The 15,778-nt window shown below is 51.5% G+C and overlaps 1 protein-coding gene across 7 annotated transcripts in view; it reads right to left on the reverse strand.

The window, feature by feature from the left end:
- Positions 1-6,328, reverse strand: part of PFKFB3 (6-phosphofructo-2-kinase/fructose-2,6-biphosphatase 3) — a 376,565-nt gene extending 370,237 nt beyond the window's left edge. For 6 of the 7 annotated variants that reach the window (XM_071210082.1, XM_071210081.1, XM_071210080.1 and 3 more), the window contains exon 1: positions 6,121-6,321. In XM_071210082.1, coding sequence (XP_071066183.1) covers positions 6,121-6,136 — 16 coding nt within the window. In that variant the 5' untranslated portion in view covers positions 6,137-6,321. Of the gene's footprint in view, positions 1-6,120 lie in introns of all 7 variants that reach the window. The other variant, XM_058282445.2, reaches the window with a different exon arrangement.
- Positions 6,329-15,778: the final 9,450 nt, after the last annotated feature.

Genomic DNA, 15,778 nt, shown 5'->3' on the forward strand with positions numbered 1-15,778 from the left:
ATACACTTTAAGGAAGGGAGAAATGTTAGAAGCATGCAGCAAAACACTAAAAGGCCCTGAAAGACACTGTTGGCAGGGGACGCACATGGAGAAGGGAGGCTTGGAGACAGAGGGCCCTGACCTAGAGTTGGGCCAGCTCAGCTGGCTGGCAGGTGGCCTCTCAAATGGATGTCCCTAGGCCCCCCAGTCTTGGAGGAATGTTGCAGTTGATGTTGGAGTTGGTGTCAGGGGCTTGGGGGCTTGGACCACGGACCCCATAAGAACTGAATCCATTAAATTCTTAACCTTAGTCCATTCCTGTGGGTGGGAACCCTTGAAAACTTCAGTTTAAGGTGTGGCCCAAGTAAATAACGATGGGTCTTAATCCTACTACTGGAGTTCTTTCTAAGAATGAAATGCAGGCACCTAGAGAGCCATGGGAATAAGCTGGGAGTCAGTGGAACCCAGAAGCCAGGAGAGGCTACCATGTGCACGTCCAGGGAATAAGCTGGGAGTCAGTGGAACCCAGAAGCCAGGAGAGGCCACCATGTGCACGTCCACATGACCAAGGGCCCCCGGCAGCCAGCCCCAGTCTTCTGGGAGGAAGTACCATCCTGCTGGCACATCAGTTTGGGGCTTGCCCTAGCCTCGAAACTGTGAGCCAATAATTTCCCATTGTAAAGTCAACCCAATGCTTGGTATTTGTTTAGCACCCGGGAAACTGAAACAGGGACAGAGCCTCTGAAATGCTCAGGGGCCCAGGTCACATGTGGCAAGCTCCTGGGCACCAAAGGGAGAGGAACGGAGGCTACCGAGGGGGACACCCAGAGCCGGGAGGGGTGCCTGGCGCATGAGCTCAAAGAGGAAGAAAGACTCAAGGGCTTCCCCAGCTGCCCCCCGCGGATGTGTCTTTTCAGAATCGCCTTTGCACTTCCAACAGGGAGACGAAAGGAGGAAGGGTCCCGGTTTTGGAGGTGAAAAATGCTGGCCCACCTTTGACCAAGTTCCTATTCCGCGAGGCTGACCTAGGAGAGTTCCAAAAGTGCTGTCAGGTGATACGGTGTAACCTGTTCTTCCTTTACGTTCCCTTGGCATCCACGGACCCCCTGTGCCCGGCAGACGACCACGCTGTCCTCGGGTGGCTGCTGCCTTGACATCTGGAGGTTCTCAGTGACACCCCAACCACAGCTGATCAGTCTAACACCTGCGACAGCACTGTCCTCGGGGACCCCTCTGTCCTGCCGACGAAGGGAGGCAGATCGCACGGGTCCAGGAGGGAGAGGCGGAACACAGCAGTCCCGGTCCCAGCTCCCTTTACCACCTCCCTTGACCTCCCTGCGCCTCGCATCCTTTAGCTTTAAAACAGAAATAATAGCAGCGTGACCGCAGACGGCTGTCGTGAAGTCAGATGCACACAAGGAAAGCATTTAGCACAGCACGCAGCACCTGGGAGATGTCCAGCCACGGGCCCTGTGTCTCTCCTTGTCCTTACTGATCAGCACCTCCAGTTCCTAGTCCCCTTGGCCCTTGGGAAGGTAGAGCTCGGCAAAAACCCTTCAGGCACCATGGCCTGAAAATGGAAGTGTGGACCTGAAAGAGGCCTCAAGCTTTTAGTCAAGACGTGGGTCTTTGAGCAAAGCCACAAACCTGAGAAGCACCCCCCCTTTCCTATCGCTAAGGCTCCCCAGAGAAGGAGGCACCTCAGCCTCCCGCCATCTGTGGGACGCTGCACCAGAGTCCTTCCTGCCCCACGGGTTCTCAAGGATTTCTTCGCCGTCTCAAGGCCCGACATCTCCTTCTATTCCTTCAAACCAACCTCAAGACCTACTTCTTCTCCCAGACAGTTCGGCCAGAGAGCCAGCTCCGGCCCTCCCCCCGCCGCCACCACCACCCTGGAGGCTGACGAGGGAGACGGGAGCACAGGAGGCGGCGCTGCCCCGCCAGCCTGGCACCCAGGCGGAGCCTCGCCCTGACACGGTGGCTCCATCCCAGAATTCCTGCCACCACCAGGACGCCGGCCCGGCCACAGCCCAGGACAGTCCAGAGAGCTCTGCCAGTGCCACACTCCCCTCGATCCAGAGTTCAGTTCCTTCAGTGGGGGCTTTCCAACTCCAAAACTGCTCTGCGTTGGACCTTCGACCTTTCCTGGAACTTGCTGGAGAGCACAGGAGGTTAACTCGGGGGAGGAAGATGCCTCCTCTGTCTTATCACCCAGTGCAAGATCTGGCAAACGATTAACGGGTGGATGAGTGACACACGTATCACACAGTCATCTTTGCCCTGGTCAAGTTCAACAGACACTTCTTGAGCTCCTCCCACATGCAGGCACAGACCCGGTACCAGAGATCTTGGGCTGATTATCTTCCTTGGTCTCCCCTGAGCCACTCTCCACCAAAAGGTAAAGCCACCCGGCACACAGGAGAATCACCTGTCTGGTCACCACCAACGGGTTCCTTGCCTGGGGGCTGTCAGTTCCAATGCCAGTGACCTCAGAGGCAGGAAGGAGAGGGAGGCCTGGGCGATTTATTCTCCTCTCTGTGGGGTCACCACAAGCCCCCAGCAGCCCCCAGCAAAGGCCCCAGCTCCTGCCAGCCACCGCCCCACCCCTCACCCTTCTACGCTGTACATGCTTCTTTGTGGTTCTCCTACACCCTCTCCAAACGTCCCCAAAGTCCCTTTATTAAACTCTTCCCAGCTTGCCCAGTACAGGTGTGCACTGTGTTTCCTGCCCTTGGGAGCTAATCCCAAAGTCATATGCTTGTCAGGGCACAGAAAACACAGCACTGGGAGGGAATGAGCAGTCACCTCGTCGGAGCTCCTGTCCCACTGCGGAAGTCCTTCTCCACCTGCTTCTCTTTCCCAATTATTTGTTCAACCACTTTTAGAACAGCTAATACATTCAGATGGTTCAAAAAGCATTCAATAGTATATACACCGAAGACTCCAGCGTCTCTGAACAGTTTCAGGGAGAGGGGGCCGTGTTCCCTCTCCCACCAGGCAGACCTTCAGTGGAATGACAATGGTGCCTCATTCTCCAGAACCAAGCCCTATCCCCTGCAGACCCCACTGGCCGCGCTTACTTTGAAATACGAAGACATCACAGCTCAAGAGCGTGGGAAAGTTCTACCTCAGACTGGAAGCCATCCCGAGTCCAGGCCCTGGCTCACACCAAAGCTTTGGGGAAATTCAAACAGCAGTGATTCCAGGTAATCACAGCTTCTCACCCCCAAACCTCTGGGAAGCGGCACCCACAGAACGGGTGCACAGCAGACTTCTGTTCCTCCTCCTGCAACTGTCTTTTCAGATTAAAAAGCAGCACTTAAGTCGTTTGCACTAATTTAGTGCACTAATTTAGTGATCTAATAATGCACTAAAATATACTGTCACAAAGTGAAATTTTCACAAGAACTAATGTAGGTTTTGGCCTGTTCCCTGCTGCAAGCCTCATCCCGCGTTCTCTCATGCGGTGCTCTGTTCTGCTTTGCCTCCAGTTCCCCTCCCTGCACTGCCATGCCCTGTGCTGAAGAGACCCCCGCCACCTTCCCCAGCAAGCGGGCTGGGCCAGCAGAGGAAGGCAGCGTGCTCAGCCGCTGGGCTGGGCTCTCGGAGCACACCGTGGCCTCGAACAAGTGGCCTAGGATGATCATCCAGTACCACCCACGGAGAAAGCCCTCGTGGGAGCAGATGTTCACAGAGCCCTTCCTGCTGATGGCAGGGAAGAGGAGCTCCATTCCCCGTGGTTGCAAAACACTTGAGAGAGATAGGAGCTGGTATCACAGAGGAAGATTACAGAGAACGGTGGGTGTTCTGCTACTTAACTTCTTAAGCCTTTTTTGCGTGCGTATGTGCTGTTTAATTTTGGCAAAGAAAAATTCGAAGTGAAAAAGGGTGATGGAATTGCACAGCTGACTTGTGGATGGATTTTTCATTCCGTAATACAGGAGGTTCAAGTTTTGTCATTGAAAGGGGGTCAGGAAGTTTTGGTTCCACTAGAAAGAATCAGCGTTTATGCCAAAAATAGGAAATATACTTTTCTCCATACTAATCTTTTCACTTAAAGTGATTTGGTGTTTGTGCCTCTTTAAACTTAATAGCTTTAACTTCTAAAAACATTTGGTTTTCTTTTGATCAACGGCACTGCTGATGGGGTCACACAGAAATTTCTCATGTTTTTCTACTAATTGTTGCGTGTAAATCTGCTTTGCAGTGCCCTAATACAAGCGGTTTCTTTTTCAGTTCATTTTATGTATAATGTACATCTGTCAGAAAATATGCATCATTTAATTCACTAAATGCCATCCATTCAGTAACTAATTTTGCTTTAACCGCTTTATAAACCATTAACAATGCCTTTCATTCAATAAACTTGAATTCTTTCACAGATCAAAAAAAATCTAGCAGCCAGTTATTGAACGCTGCCTTGCTGCACGAGGCAGCACCCTGTTCCCTGAGACAGGCAGTTTTGCCTTGTAGGAGTTTGCCAACGCAGACCTCAGTGACAAAAGGGGGCAGGCAGAGGGATGAGCGCAGCAAGCTAAGTGACTTCAGCCTGCCTTTAGTAAGGGTAGGAGGGGGCAGCTCAAGAGCTGCAGGGACGCTCGTTTATACTCGTAAATGGAGAAATGGCGACACTGAGGCCAGTGGCCAGGGGACTAAAGGACATCAGCTGAGCTCAGAACACGGCGCCCCCAAGAGAACTCACCAGCCCTGCTCTTTGGCTGTCCCCTTCATTCTGACCCCTCTTCCCCATCATCCCACCCTCAAGAGGGCAGGCAGCGGCAACCAACCTCCCTCCAGAGCCAGGAGCTCATAAAGACATGTCAGAGCCTCTGTTTAAAGGACAAAGGCCACACTAACCTGGCAATTAATCTGAATGATGAGAGAAGTGATGAGCGAGGCAAGACAGGTGGGGGCGGGAGGGGGCAGGAGAAAGTCCGAGCGGGTCACAGGTACCGGGTGTCCTCTTTTACAGGGAGCCCTCCCAGGGCAGGGACCGCAGAGGGCGGACTTGGATCCTGAGTGACAATGGGTCAAGCCCCTCCTAACACAAACAGAAAGTGCAGGGGCCAGACAACTCTGGGTTTGACATTAAAATAAATCCCCTCAGCCCCGCACATCCTGCAAGCGCCCTCTTCTACAGCAACGTCTCCTCTCGCAGCGGCTGGAGCCGGAGCGCAGCCCAGGTTCCCTCAGCCCTAGCAGTGCCCTGCGGGCGCAGCTGGGCCTCCACCACCCTGCCTGTAAAATGGGCTCAAACCCCAGGGCGACCCCCTTTCGGCGCAGGTGGCCACGGGAGAAATGAGACTTTCTAGCAGTGCTGGCGCCGCACTCCGCGCACCACGTGCAGCCTGAAGCGCTACAAGCCCACAGTCACCGCCGCGGGCAAGGGCCTGCGGAGGGGGACGGGGGGGGGGGGGGGGCGCGTCGGGACAGGCGCTCAGGTACAAGAAGGCCTTGGGGGGGAACCCTTCCTCCGCCAGGCCGCCCTCGCCCCGCGCACTCGTTGGCTTCTCTGTGCCCCGGCTCGCCATCCTTTGCTGGAGGCGCAGGGTGGTTAAACGACTTCCCGCGAGTCAGGCCAGAAAAGAGCACGCAGACCTGGCTCGGCGCGACAGCGCGGCCTCCCCGCCGCTCCAGGGCGCAGACCGCAAGCAGAGGGAGCCCCGGCTGGTCACCCCGGCAAGCTCCCGCCAGCAGCTCGGACCAAAAGCGGCAGCCGGCCGGCGAGGGCACTCCGGTCCTCGGCGCGGGTTTACCCCGCAGGTCTGGACTGAGACGCGGCGGGACCGGGGGCCTCGGGGAAAGTCCCGCGCCGCGCGGCGGGCGCTCTGCGCACCAGCGTCGGTGCGCCGGCGCCGCGCGTGGCCTCGGGCACATGGTTTGGGCCGCGGGGTCACCACTTCCCGGCGCGGTCGGGGCTGCGGGGCGGGAGCAGGCGAGGCCGGCCGGCTCTCGGCATTCAGTGTCGCAGCGGCGTTGTCGGGCGCGCGGGACTCTGCGCACCGGCGGGGACCCGAGGTCGCCCGGCCCACGCCGCGGGTCACCGCTCGGCCCCGGCGTGGGTCTCACGGCCCCGCGAGCGGGCGCCCGCAGCCCCGATGCCTGCCCGCGTGGGCGCCGGGGCGGGGGCGCTCTGCCTACCTTTCCTGAAAGGCATCGCGACCGCGGCGCTCCCTGCGGCGCTGGCGCTGAGCCCGCGGGCGGTCCTGGGCACCAGGGAAGAAGGCGTCGAAGTGCCAGCCCCGCGACCCGGCGGGCGGGATGCGCCGCGCGGGGCGGGGGAAGACGACGTCTTTGGGCAAAGCCTCGAGCGCGTCACCGCAGCCGAGGGAGGAACCGCCGCCAACCAGGAAGCGCAGCCGCCCCTGCGCTTAACCCCTCCCCCGCCGCGCGCCCCTCGGGGCAGGGGTGCGGAGGGAGGGGCCAGGACAGCGGCCCAGAGCCCCGCCGGCGCCGCCCCCAGGGACCCCCGGCTGCCCTTCCCCCGGCCGGGCCCGCGAAGTGCCGCCCGCAGCCTCGGCTCTGGGCTGCGGGTCGTGAGCCCGAGAGGCCAGGGCACTGGATCTGCGAACCGCCCTCCCCAACAGCACCGAACGGGAGAGCCTTCCCGGTCCAGGAAGAAAATCAACTCATTCATCCGTTCCTTCCTTCGGGCTGTTGGGGGACAGCCCTGAAAGGAATACATTTGGGGAGATGTGTCCCTTTTTTATTCTTTTCGTCCTTCAGGCACGTAGGGCAGGTGCAGGGACGGGTGCTCAAATGGCTGGTTGCCTTGAATTAAAATTAAGTAAGCCAGGGGTGTCAGGTATATCTTAATAAAGCTAATGAGCAGCAAAAAAAAAAATTTAAATTAAATAATTAAATAAATGGATTAATTAAGGCTGGCAACCCAGAAGAGTGGATTTCTAATTGCCTTTCTGGCCACCCAAGTTCAGGCCTCCCCTGCTTCCCCACCCTGCTGTATTCTTCTTAGAGCACTTCTCACCATCTGACAAACTATGTTTTGCTTACTTGTGAGGTCCACGACGGCAGATTTTTTATCTTTTTTTGTTTCACTGCTCTTTCTCCTGAACCTTGAACAGTCAAAAGAAGTGATAGTGGGACTTCAGGAATTGTGACCTTCTAGAAATGAGGAGGATCATCTGCTGGTCTCCCCTTACTTGGGCAGCTCCTGAGAAATTGTCTTCATTGGCTGGGCTCAAACATCTCAAAGGCAGGTCATTTTTCAGGTCAGTTAGAAGTTAATTGCTGAGAAAGGTGCTGTTTTATATTATGCTTTGAAGGAAGACTCTTCCTGAACTAATATTTAAAGCACCCCTGCCAATGGCCTACTTTCTATATAGTGAAAAACCCACCCAGGTGAGCTGAAAAGTTGCAGTTGTGGTGGTGGTGATTTTTAATATTTTAAAAATCAGAATCAGTTTCTTGGCCCACTATCTTTTCCGGGTCATAGTCCAACTTCCTTCCCTGCTTTTGAAGGGAGAAGGTGCCGGGGAGAGGCAGGGTCAGCCTCCTGCTGTCAATCGGCTTGGGAACGCAGCAGCTGGCAGGACCTTCCCGAAAGATGCTATTGCACAGGCTGTGACTGGAGATCCCGATTCTGAGGTTCAGGCCTCAGCTTCTGTGCCAGGGTCTTCACAGGCGTGGGTGTCAGCCTCTGTGCAAGTGGGGTGGAGGGGAAGACCCCCATTCAATGTTATGAGCTATTATTAGCACCCTCTGCCCTTTTCCCTGTCATAATGCCAGTGTCGGGTGGACATGGACTTAGTTGCCACAGAAGGCAAATTTTTTCTGAGGCCATACAGTGGTCAAAACAGCATGGTATTCACATAAAGATGGACACATTTATCAATGGAAACTAATTGGGAGTTCATATATAGACCCTACCTCTGTGGTCAACTGATTTTTTTTTTAAGATTTCTTTTTTATTTCTCTCCCCTTCCCTATCTCCCCCCACCCCCATCGTCTGCTCTCTGTGTGTTCTTCTGTGTCCGCTTGTATTCTTGTCAGCGGCACCCGGAATCTGTGTCTGGTTTTGTTGTGTCACCTTGCTGCATCAGCTCTCCGTGTGTGCGGCGCCATTCCCGGGCAGGCTGCACTTTTTTCGCGCTGGGTGGCTCTTCTTACGGGGCGCACTCCTTGTGCGTGGGGCTCCCCTATGCGGGGGACACCCCTGCGTGGCACGGCGCTCCTAGCGCGCATCAGCACTGCACGAGGGCCCACTCACCACACGGGTCAGGAGGCCCTGAGTTTGAACCTTGGACCTCCCATGTGGTAGGCGGATGCCCTAACTGTTGGGCCAAATCCACTTCCATCGACTGATTTTTGATAAGCCTACCAAGTCCACTTTTCTGGGACAGAACAATCTTTTTGACATGCTGGGAGAACTGGGAGAATGAAAGAGGACCCCTATCTCACTCCCTGTACAAGAATCGACTCAAAATGGACCAAAGACCTAAACATAAAAGCCAGGACCATAAGACTCCCAGAAGATAATGGTAGGGAAATATCTTCAAGATTAGTTGGCGGGGCGGGGGGGGGGCAGTCTCTTAAACCTTACACCCAAAGCATGAGCAATAAAAGAAAAAATAGATAAATGGGACCTCCTCAAAATTAAACACTTCTGCACCTGAAAGGACTTTGTGAAGAGGGTAAAAAGACAGCCTATTCAATGGGAGAAAATATTTGGAAATCACAAGGGTCCAATAATATCGATGATAAAAATATTCTACCTTTCAACAATAAAAAGACAAATGACCCGATTAAAAAAATGTATAAAAGACCTGAACAGACATATTTCTAAAGAACAAATGCTAATGAGAAAAATACAAGCCAAAAAAACACATGAAAAATAACATCACAGGCTTTTAGGGAAATGCAAATCAAAGTTAAAATGAGATATTTCACACCTACTAGAATGGCCACTATTAAAAAAAAAACAGAAAACTACAAGTGTTGGAGAAGATGTGGAGGGATAGGAACACTTATTCACTGTTGGTGGGAATGCAGAATGGTACAGCCACTTTGGAAGTCTGTTTGGCAATTCCTAAGGAAGTTAGATCTGCCTTGTGACCCAGCAATATCACATTAGGTATATATACCCAGAAGAATGGGGAGCAATGACACAAACACCGATACCTGCACATCTATGTTCACAGTGGCATTATTAACAATTGCCAAAAGATGGAAGCAACCCAGGCATCCATCAGCTAATGAATGGATATACACTCGATGGAATATTATTCAGCTGTAAGGAAAAACGAAGTCCTGAAGCATATGACAACATGGATGAACCTGGAGGACATTATGTTGAGTGAAGCAGGCTAGGCACAAAAGGACAAATACTGTATGATTTAAATATAGTGAGCAAACTCAGGGAGTTTAGAGCTAGAATTTAAGTCACCAGAGAATAAAATGTGGTTAAAGAATAGAAAGCTGAGGTTTAATCTGTGCAGAACTGGTAAAAGAAGGTTGTTTGGAAATGAATAGAAATGGTGAAAGCACATCATAGAGTTTGTAATTAGTAGCACTAATATATGGGCATGATAGTGATTGAAAGGGAATGTCTAAGGATGTTTATGTCACTAGAAGAAAAGCTTAAAAATAAAAAATGGGACAGTATAGCAGGGCAAGCATTCTTGTGAAAAATGAGTATGGTTAATAGTGCATATATAAGCATGTTTTTCTCTGAAACAGAACAAATGTACATTAATGTTATAAGAGGTTAATACCAGGGTGATATTTGAGCAAAAATACAACCAAAACAAACCATGGAAAGTAGTGTATACTACTATATTAATAATCTCTTAGGGAAGCGGATGTGGCTCAACTGATAGAGCGTCCGCTTACCACATGGAGGGTCCAGAGTTCGATCCCAGGGCCTCCTGACCTGTGTGGTGAGCTGGCCCACACACAGTGCTGATGTGTGCAAGGAGTGCCATGCCACACAGGGGCGCCCCCGCATAGGGGTGCCCCACACGGAAGGAGTGCACCCTGTAAGAAGAGCCACCCCACATGAAAAAGTGCAGCCCACCCAGGAGTGATGCCACACACACAGAGAGCTGATGCAGCAAGATGATGCAACAAAAAAGACGCACTTTCCCAGTGCTGCCTGATAATGCAAGTGGACAAAGAAGAACACAGTGAATGGACACAGAGAGCAGACAATGGAGCTGGGGGGGGGGGCGCGGGACGGGGGGAAGAGGAAAGAAATCTTAAAAAAGAATAAAAATAATAATCTTCCATCAATGGTTAAAGAAAAGGAGGGGGAGCATGCTAAGTGAAAGAAACGAGACAAAAAGCACTACATACTGTTTGACTCCATATGCAAAATGTAAATACAAATAAAGAGACAAATAGATTAGTAGTTATATATAGCAGGGGAAGGATAGAGAGGTTGAGAGGTGATTCCTGAGGGGTAGAGTTTTTTGTGTGTTTGTTTTTGTTTTTTGTTGTATTTTTCTTTTTTATATATAATGAAAATGCTCTAATTGATTAAAGTGATGAGTACTCAGCTGTGATTATATCAAATGCCATTTATTGTACACTTCAGATGAACTGTACAGTGTATGAATGTTTCAATAAAATTGATTAAAAAAATAAAATGAAAATTTTTATCTGAGGCCAACTGATCCAGATAGAGTGCGTGGAGACTGAACGTGCCAGGCCTGCGGCAACTGCATATTATAATGTTGCCAGAGAACATGTCCTTGGAAGTGGATTGGCTATTATTCCTTCTATTGCCACATTTACCCCTCTGTGGACCCCCATGTTTAGAGGGGTCTGTGGCACACAGACCCTGCACTCTCCCCTTTGAGTCTGTTTAATCCCAGATACAAAAAAGAATGTAGGAACCCATTACTATCTTGTTTTCATTCCCCATTCACATTGGCACCAGCCGTCTCAGATTTTTGTCATTGTTTAATAATCTCTGGGAACATTTGTTCTTTCACAGCAAGTCACAGAATCAGCCAACAAAGACTGGTTGTCAGTGTTTAGTAACTCTGTTTCTGCCTTGTCCCTTGCAGAAGGCAAAAAAGAAAGCTGCGGGGAGGAAAAGCTTAGGCAAATGCCTCTACGAGATAAAAGGGGCCTGGAGGATGGGAGTGGCAGCGCTAGCAGTTCTTAAGCACTCACTAGTCACGGCCGGGACCCACGCGGAAATGGGCAGGGGGAGTGTGGACGTGGTCCCGCTGGCTTCCAGACCTGGAGAAGAGATTTCAAACAATTTAAAACTACATATAGATTCCCAGGCCCTGCTGACATTAGAGTATCAGTCATAGGACCAAGTACTTTCTTCATTATTCACGAAACATTCGACTGCGTCTGCAGACATTTCTGTTCTCAGTCTAATGCACTATTGATTTGAAAACTGTTCATCTAACGAGTGCTTAGCACATCAAAGTGATATTTTAAAAACCTAAATTAATTGGTAAGAATCATGAGGAAACTACAAGGGTTGCTTGGCCAAACTCAACTCTTCGTCCAGGCCCTGGTTCTCTCACCATCTTAGAATGGTCACCTTAAGTAGTATTGATATGGGCTATGGGTGGGGGCTGTGGTCTCTTCAGGAATAACCTGGACTCTGCGTGTCAAACAGTAAAAAACTGCAGCTTTGCCCTTCGTGACCAACCACTCCAGTCCCGGAAAGCCAATTAAGTGATACAGGCTCTACAGACTGTGAATATTCAGGAAGGATGAAAACTAAATATGTTAATTCAAGCCTACCTGGAATGTGAGAAATATGTGTTAACTCAAGCTTATCTAGCACTCAAAGCACAATTTGACTCTTCACTCCTACATCCCCTGTATAGAAAGAACCCGAAAATCTTATTTGGGGCTCGGGTTTTTGAACAGAAAAGTTTCCGACCCTGGCCGGTCATAAATAAATTTTTTTGCTTCCCAAAATTATTACTGAATCCTGGCCTTCCATATGCAATTATTGAAACTCTCTGCTTCCACAACAGTGTAATTTGATAATTGAGTTCCTTGGGACAGAGGTTCTCAAATTTGCAGGGGCATTAGAACCACCCAGGGCTTGTTAGAACAGATTGCTGGGCCCCACCCCCAGAGTTTCTGGCTCACTTGGTGCCCAATAATTTGCATTTCTGGCAAACTTCCCAGGACATGCTGATGTTGCTAGTTCTGCAGACTCAGGAACCACACTCTGAGAACCTAGGAGAAAAGGCTTGATTTTGGTCTGGTGTGCTGGGGCTGGAGCTCACTCAGTTGGGAGGGCACAGCCCTGGAGGAACTAGTACAGTGACCGAGCAGGAGGTCTCCACTGCTGGGATGGGGCACATAATCCCCTACCCAGGGCGCCCCTTCCTGGTGCCAACATATCCAGGGAATGACAGATCAGAATGTTGAGAGTATTTTCCCCAGGCCACGCAAAAAGCTCATGAACCCCCTTTCTCCCCTGGCATCGTGCTCAGTTAAGAGACTCAGTTAAGTCTCTGCCCAAGGTCTTGGGGCCGGAAATGCCTGGGACCCACAGCTTCCCGTTTTCATCACACCCTCTCCCCTCGCCCCTTCTTAAGAGTGCCTTCCCAGGTCTGCAGCCACCAGCTCTCCTGCTCTTTCCAAAGGGAAGGTAACTCAAATAGGAATGATCACAGACTACTCTACACCCTTTGACTAAACTGATTCCTTCTGCTCACTGCCCGTCTCCAGCTTTTTGCTTTTCAAGCCTTTCCTCTCTGCTTAGAGGAGATGAGCCCTTTCTCCCAAGAAGGAATTTCGGGCCATAGGAAGCCAATTGAGGGCCTTTTGATGGGACAGTAGGGGACACTGTAGTGAAGGATGTGTGTAAAGGTAAGAAGGAAAGAAGGGAGGGAGGGGGTGCCTGGGGGGCAGGAGCCAGCAGGACCCATATAGTACTTGGGAGCTTGATTCCTTCCTGTCCTTTACACCTCCCTTTCCCACTTGGACCCCCAAGCCTGACAGACTCCCAGACAGTGAGCGTCCAGACGAGTTTTGTGTGTGCTGCCGCTCCACTGCCCGGCCTTCCCCTACACTACTCCATGCATGGAATGCTTCCCGGGTTTAAAGCTTCTGCAATCTGAAGCTTCCCAGAATCCCAGGGTAGTGTTTGCCAAAGGGCTGGCGGCTGCTGAATAAAGATAAAGAGCAGAGCGGGGAGGCATAAAATAAGTCTGAGTTTGAATCCCCACTCTGTCTTCCTAAAGCTGTGAGCCTGATCCTCTTTGAGCCTCAGTATTCTCTCCAATAAAATGGGTATAATACATTCTTCATGGATTGTTTAAGGGTTCAATGAAATCATCTTTGCCTGGATCTTAATAAGTTCCATAAATGGCAGTTTCTACTACTACTACTATTACTACTACTACTACTACTACTAGAGGTGGAAGCTAGGGGAGACCACTTTCAGGTCCTTGAGCAGTCAGAAGCCTGGGTCTCAGATGAGTGAAGTGATGGGTGCACTTGGGTGGGCACAGGGTGGGAGCAGGCAGGCCAGCCCACGAAATACTGGCTCTGAGATGTGTGGGGGTGAGTGGGGCAGGAGAAACCAGCTGTTGGGGGATGAGCTCCTGGAGTCCTGCCTTTTAACAGAATGTGAGTCCTTGTGTATGTGGGCACATGTGTGACTACGAAAAAGGGAAGTAGGGAAGTGGACTTGGCCCAATGGATAGGGCGTCCACCTACCACATGGGAGGTCCACGGTTCAAACCCAGGGCCTCCTTGACCCGTGTGGAGCTGGCCCATGCGCAGTGCTGATGCGCTCAAGGAGTGCCGTGCCATGCAGGGGTGTCCCCCGTGTAGGGGAGCCCCATGCACAAGGAGTGCACCCCGTAAGGAGAGCCGCCCAGCGTGAAAGAAAGTGCAACCTGCCCAGGAATGGTGCCGCACAAACGGAGAGCTGACGCAGCAAGATGATGCAACAAAAAGAAACACAGATTCCCGGTGTTGCTGATAAGGGCAGAAGCAGTCACAGAAGAACACACAGTGAATGGACACAAAGAGCAGACAACTGGGGGGAGGAGAGGGAGAGAAATAAATAAAAATAAATCTTTAAAAAAATAAAAAATAAAGGGAAGAGGATATGGCTCAAATCATAAGGCCTCCGCTTACCATACGGGAGGACCCAGGTTTGAGCTCTGGTGACGAAGAGAAAGCATGGCTGCACGGTGAGCCAGTTCCTACACAGTGAGCCAAGTGCCCGCGCGAGTGCCTGCATGGTGAGCCAAGTGCCTGCGCGAGTGCCTGCATGGTGAGCCAAGTGCCTGCGCGAGTGCCTGCATGGTGAGCCAAGTGCCCACATGAGAGCCAGCATGGTGAGCCACTGCCTGCATGGTGAGCCAAGTGCCCACAAGAGAGCCTGCATGGTGAGCCACTGCCTGCATGGTGAGCCAAGTGCCCACATGAGAGCCAGCATGGTGAGCCACTGCCTGCATGGTGAGCCAAGTGCCCACAAGAGAGCCTGCATGGTGAGCCACTGCCTGCATGGTGAGCCAAGTGCCCACATGAGAGCCAGCATGGTGAGCCACTGCCTGCATGGTGAGCCAAGTGCCCACAAGAGAGCCTGCATGGTGAGCCACTGCCTGCATGGTGAGCCAAGTGCCCACAAGAGAGCCTGCATGGTGAGCCACTGCCTGCATGGTGAGCCAAGTGCCCACAAGAGAGCCTGCATGGTGAGCCACTGCCTGCATGGTGAGCCAAGTGCCCACAAGAGAGCCTGCATGGTGAGCCACTGCCTGCATGGTGAGCCAAGTGCCCACAAGAGAGCCTGCATGGTGAGCCACTGCCTGCATGGTGAGCCAAGTGCCTATGTGAGTGCCCACATGGTGAGCCACTGCCTGCACAAGTGAGTCACACAGCAAGATGATGATGCAAGAAAAGAGAGACAAAGAGAAGAATCAAAATGAAACACAGCAGAGACCAGGAATTGAGGTGGCGCAATTGACAGGGAACCTCTCTCCAAATCAGAGGTCCCCAGGATCGAATCCCTCTGAAACCTAGAGGAGATAGTTGAGAAGATAAGACAAAACAGAGAAATAGATAGAGAAGATCACAGAGCAAATGGACACAGACAGCAAAAAAACAGTAGGGCAGGGAGGGGGAGGGGAAAATAAGTAAATCTTTTAAAAAAAATGACAAAAGAAGAGATTAATGATCAGAAAGTGGATGTGGCTCAAGCAATTGGGCTCCCTACCACATGGGTTCCTGTCTACCGCATGGGAGGTCCCTGGTTCGGTTCCTGGGGCCTCCTAAAGAAGACAGTAAGCTGGCCTGATGGGTGGGCACTGCAAGCTGACACAATGAGATGATGCAATAAACAATGCAGGAAGAAAAACATAATGAGAGACACAATAAAGCAGGGAGCAGAGGTGGCTCAAACAATTAAGCACCTCCCTTCCATATTGGAGGTCCTGGGTTCAGTTCCCAGTGCCTCCTAAAGAAACAAGGAAGATGAACAGACACAGCAAGTGCAAAACAATGAGGGGGTGAGGAGAAATAAATAAGTAAACTTTGAAGAAAAAGAGACTAATGTTCTACTGTATCAGAGCAACCATGACCACTGAAAGTAATAATATGCACATTATCTACCTTACAGATCTTCATTTCTTTTTTTTAAAAGATTTATTTATTTATTTCTCTCCCCTGCCCCCCCCACCCCGGTTGTCTGTTCTCTGTGTCTATTTGCTGCTGCTTCTTTGTCCGCTTCTGTTGTTGTCAGCGGCATGGGAATCTGTGTTTCTTTTTGTTGTGTCATCTTGTTGTGTCAGCTCTCCGTGTGTGCGGCGCCATTCCTGGGCAGGCTGCGCCTTCTTTCATGCTG

This window comes from Dasypus novemcinctus, chromosome 20 (assembly GCF_030445035.2).
Source record: "Dasypus novemcinctus isolate mDasNov1 chromosome 20, mDasNov1.1.hap2, whole genome shotgun sequence".
Lineage (NCBI taxonomy): Eukaryota > Metazoa > Chordata > Mammalia > Cingulata > Dasypodidae > Dasypus > Dasypus novemcinctus.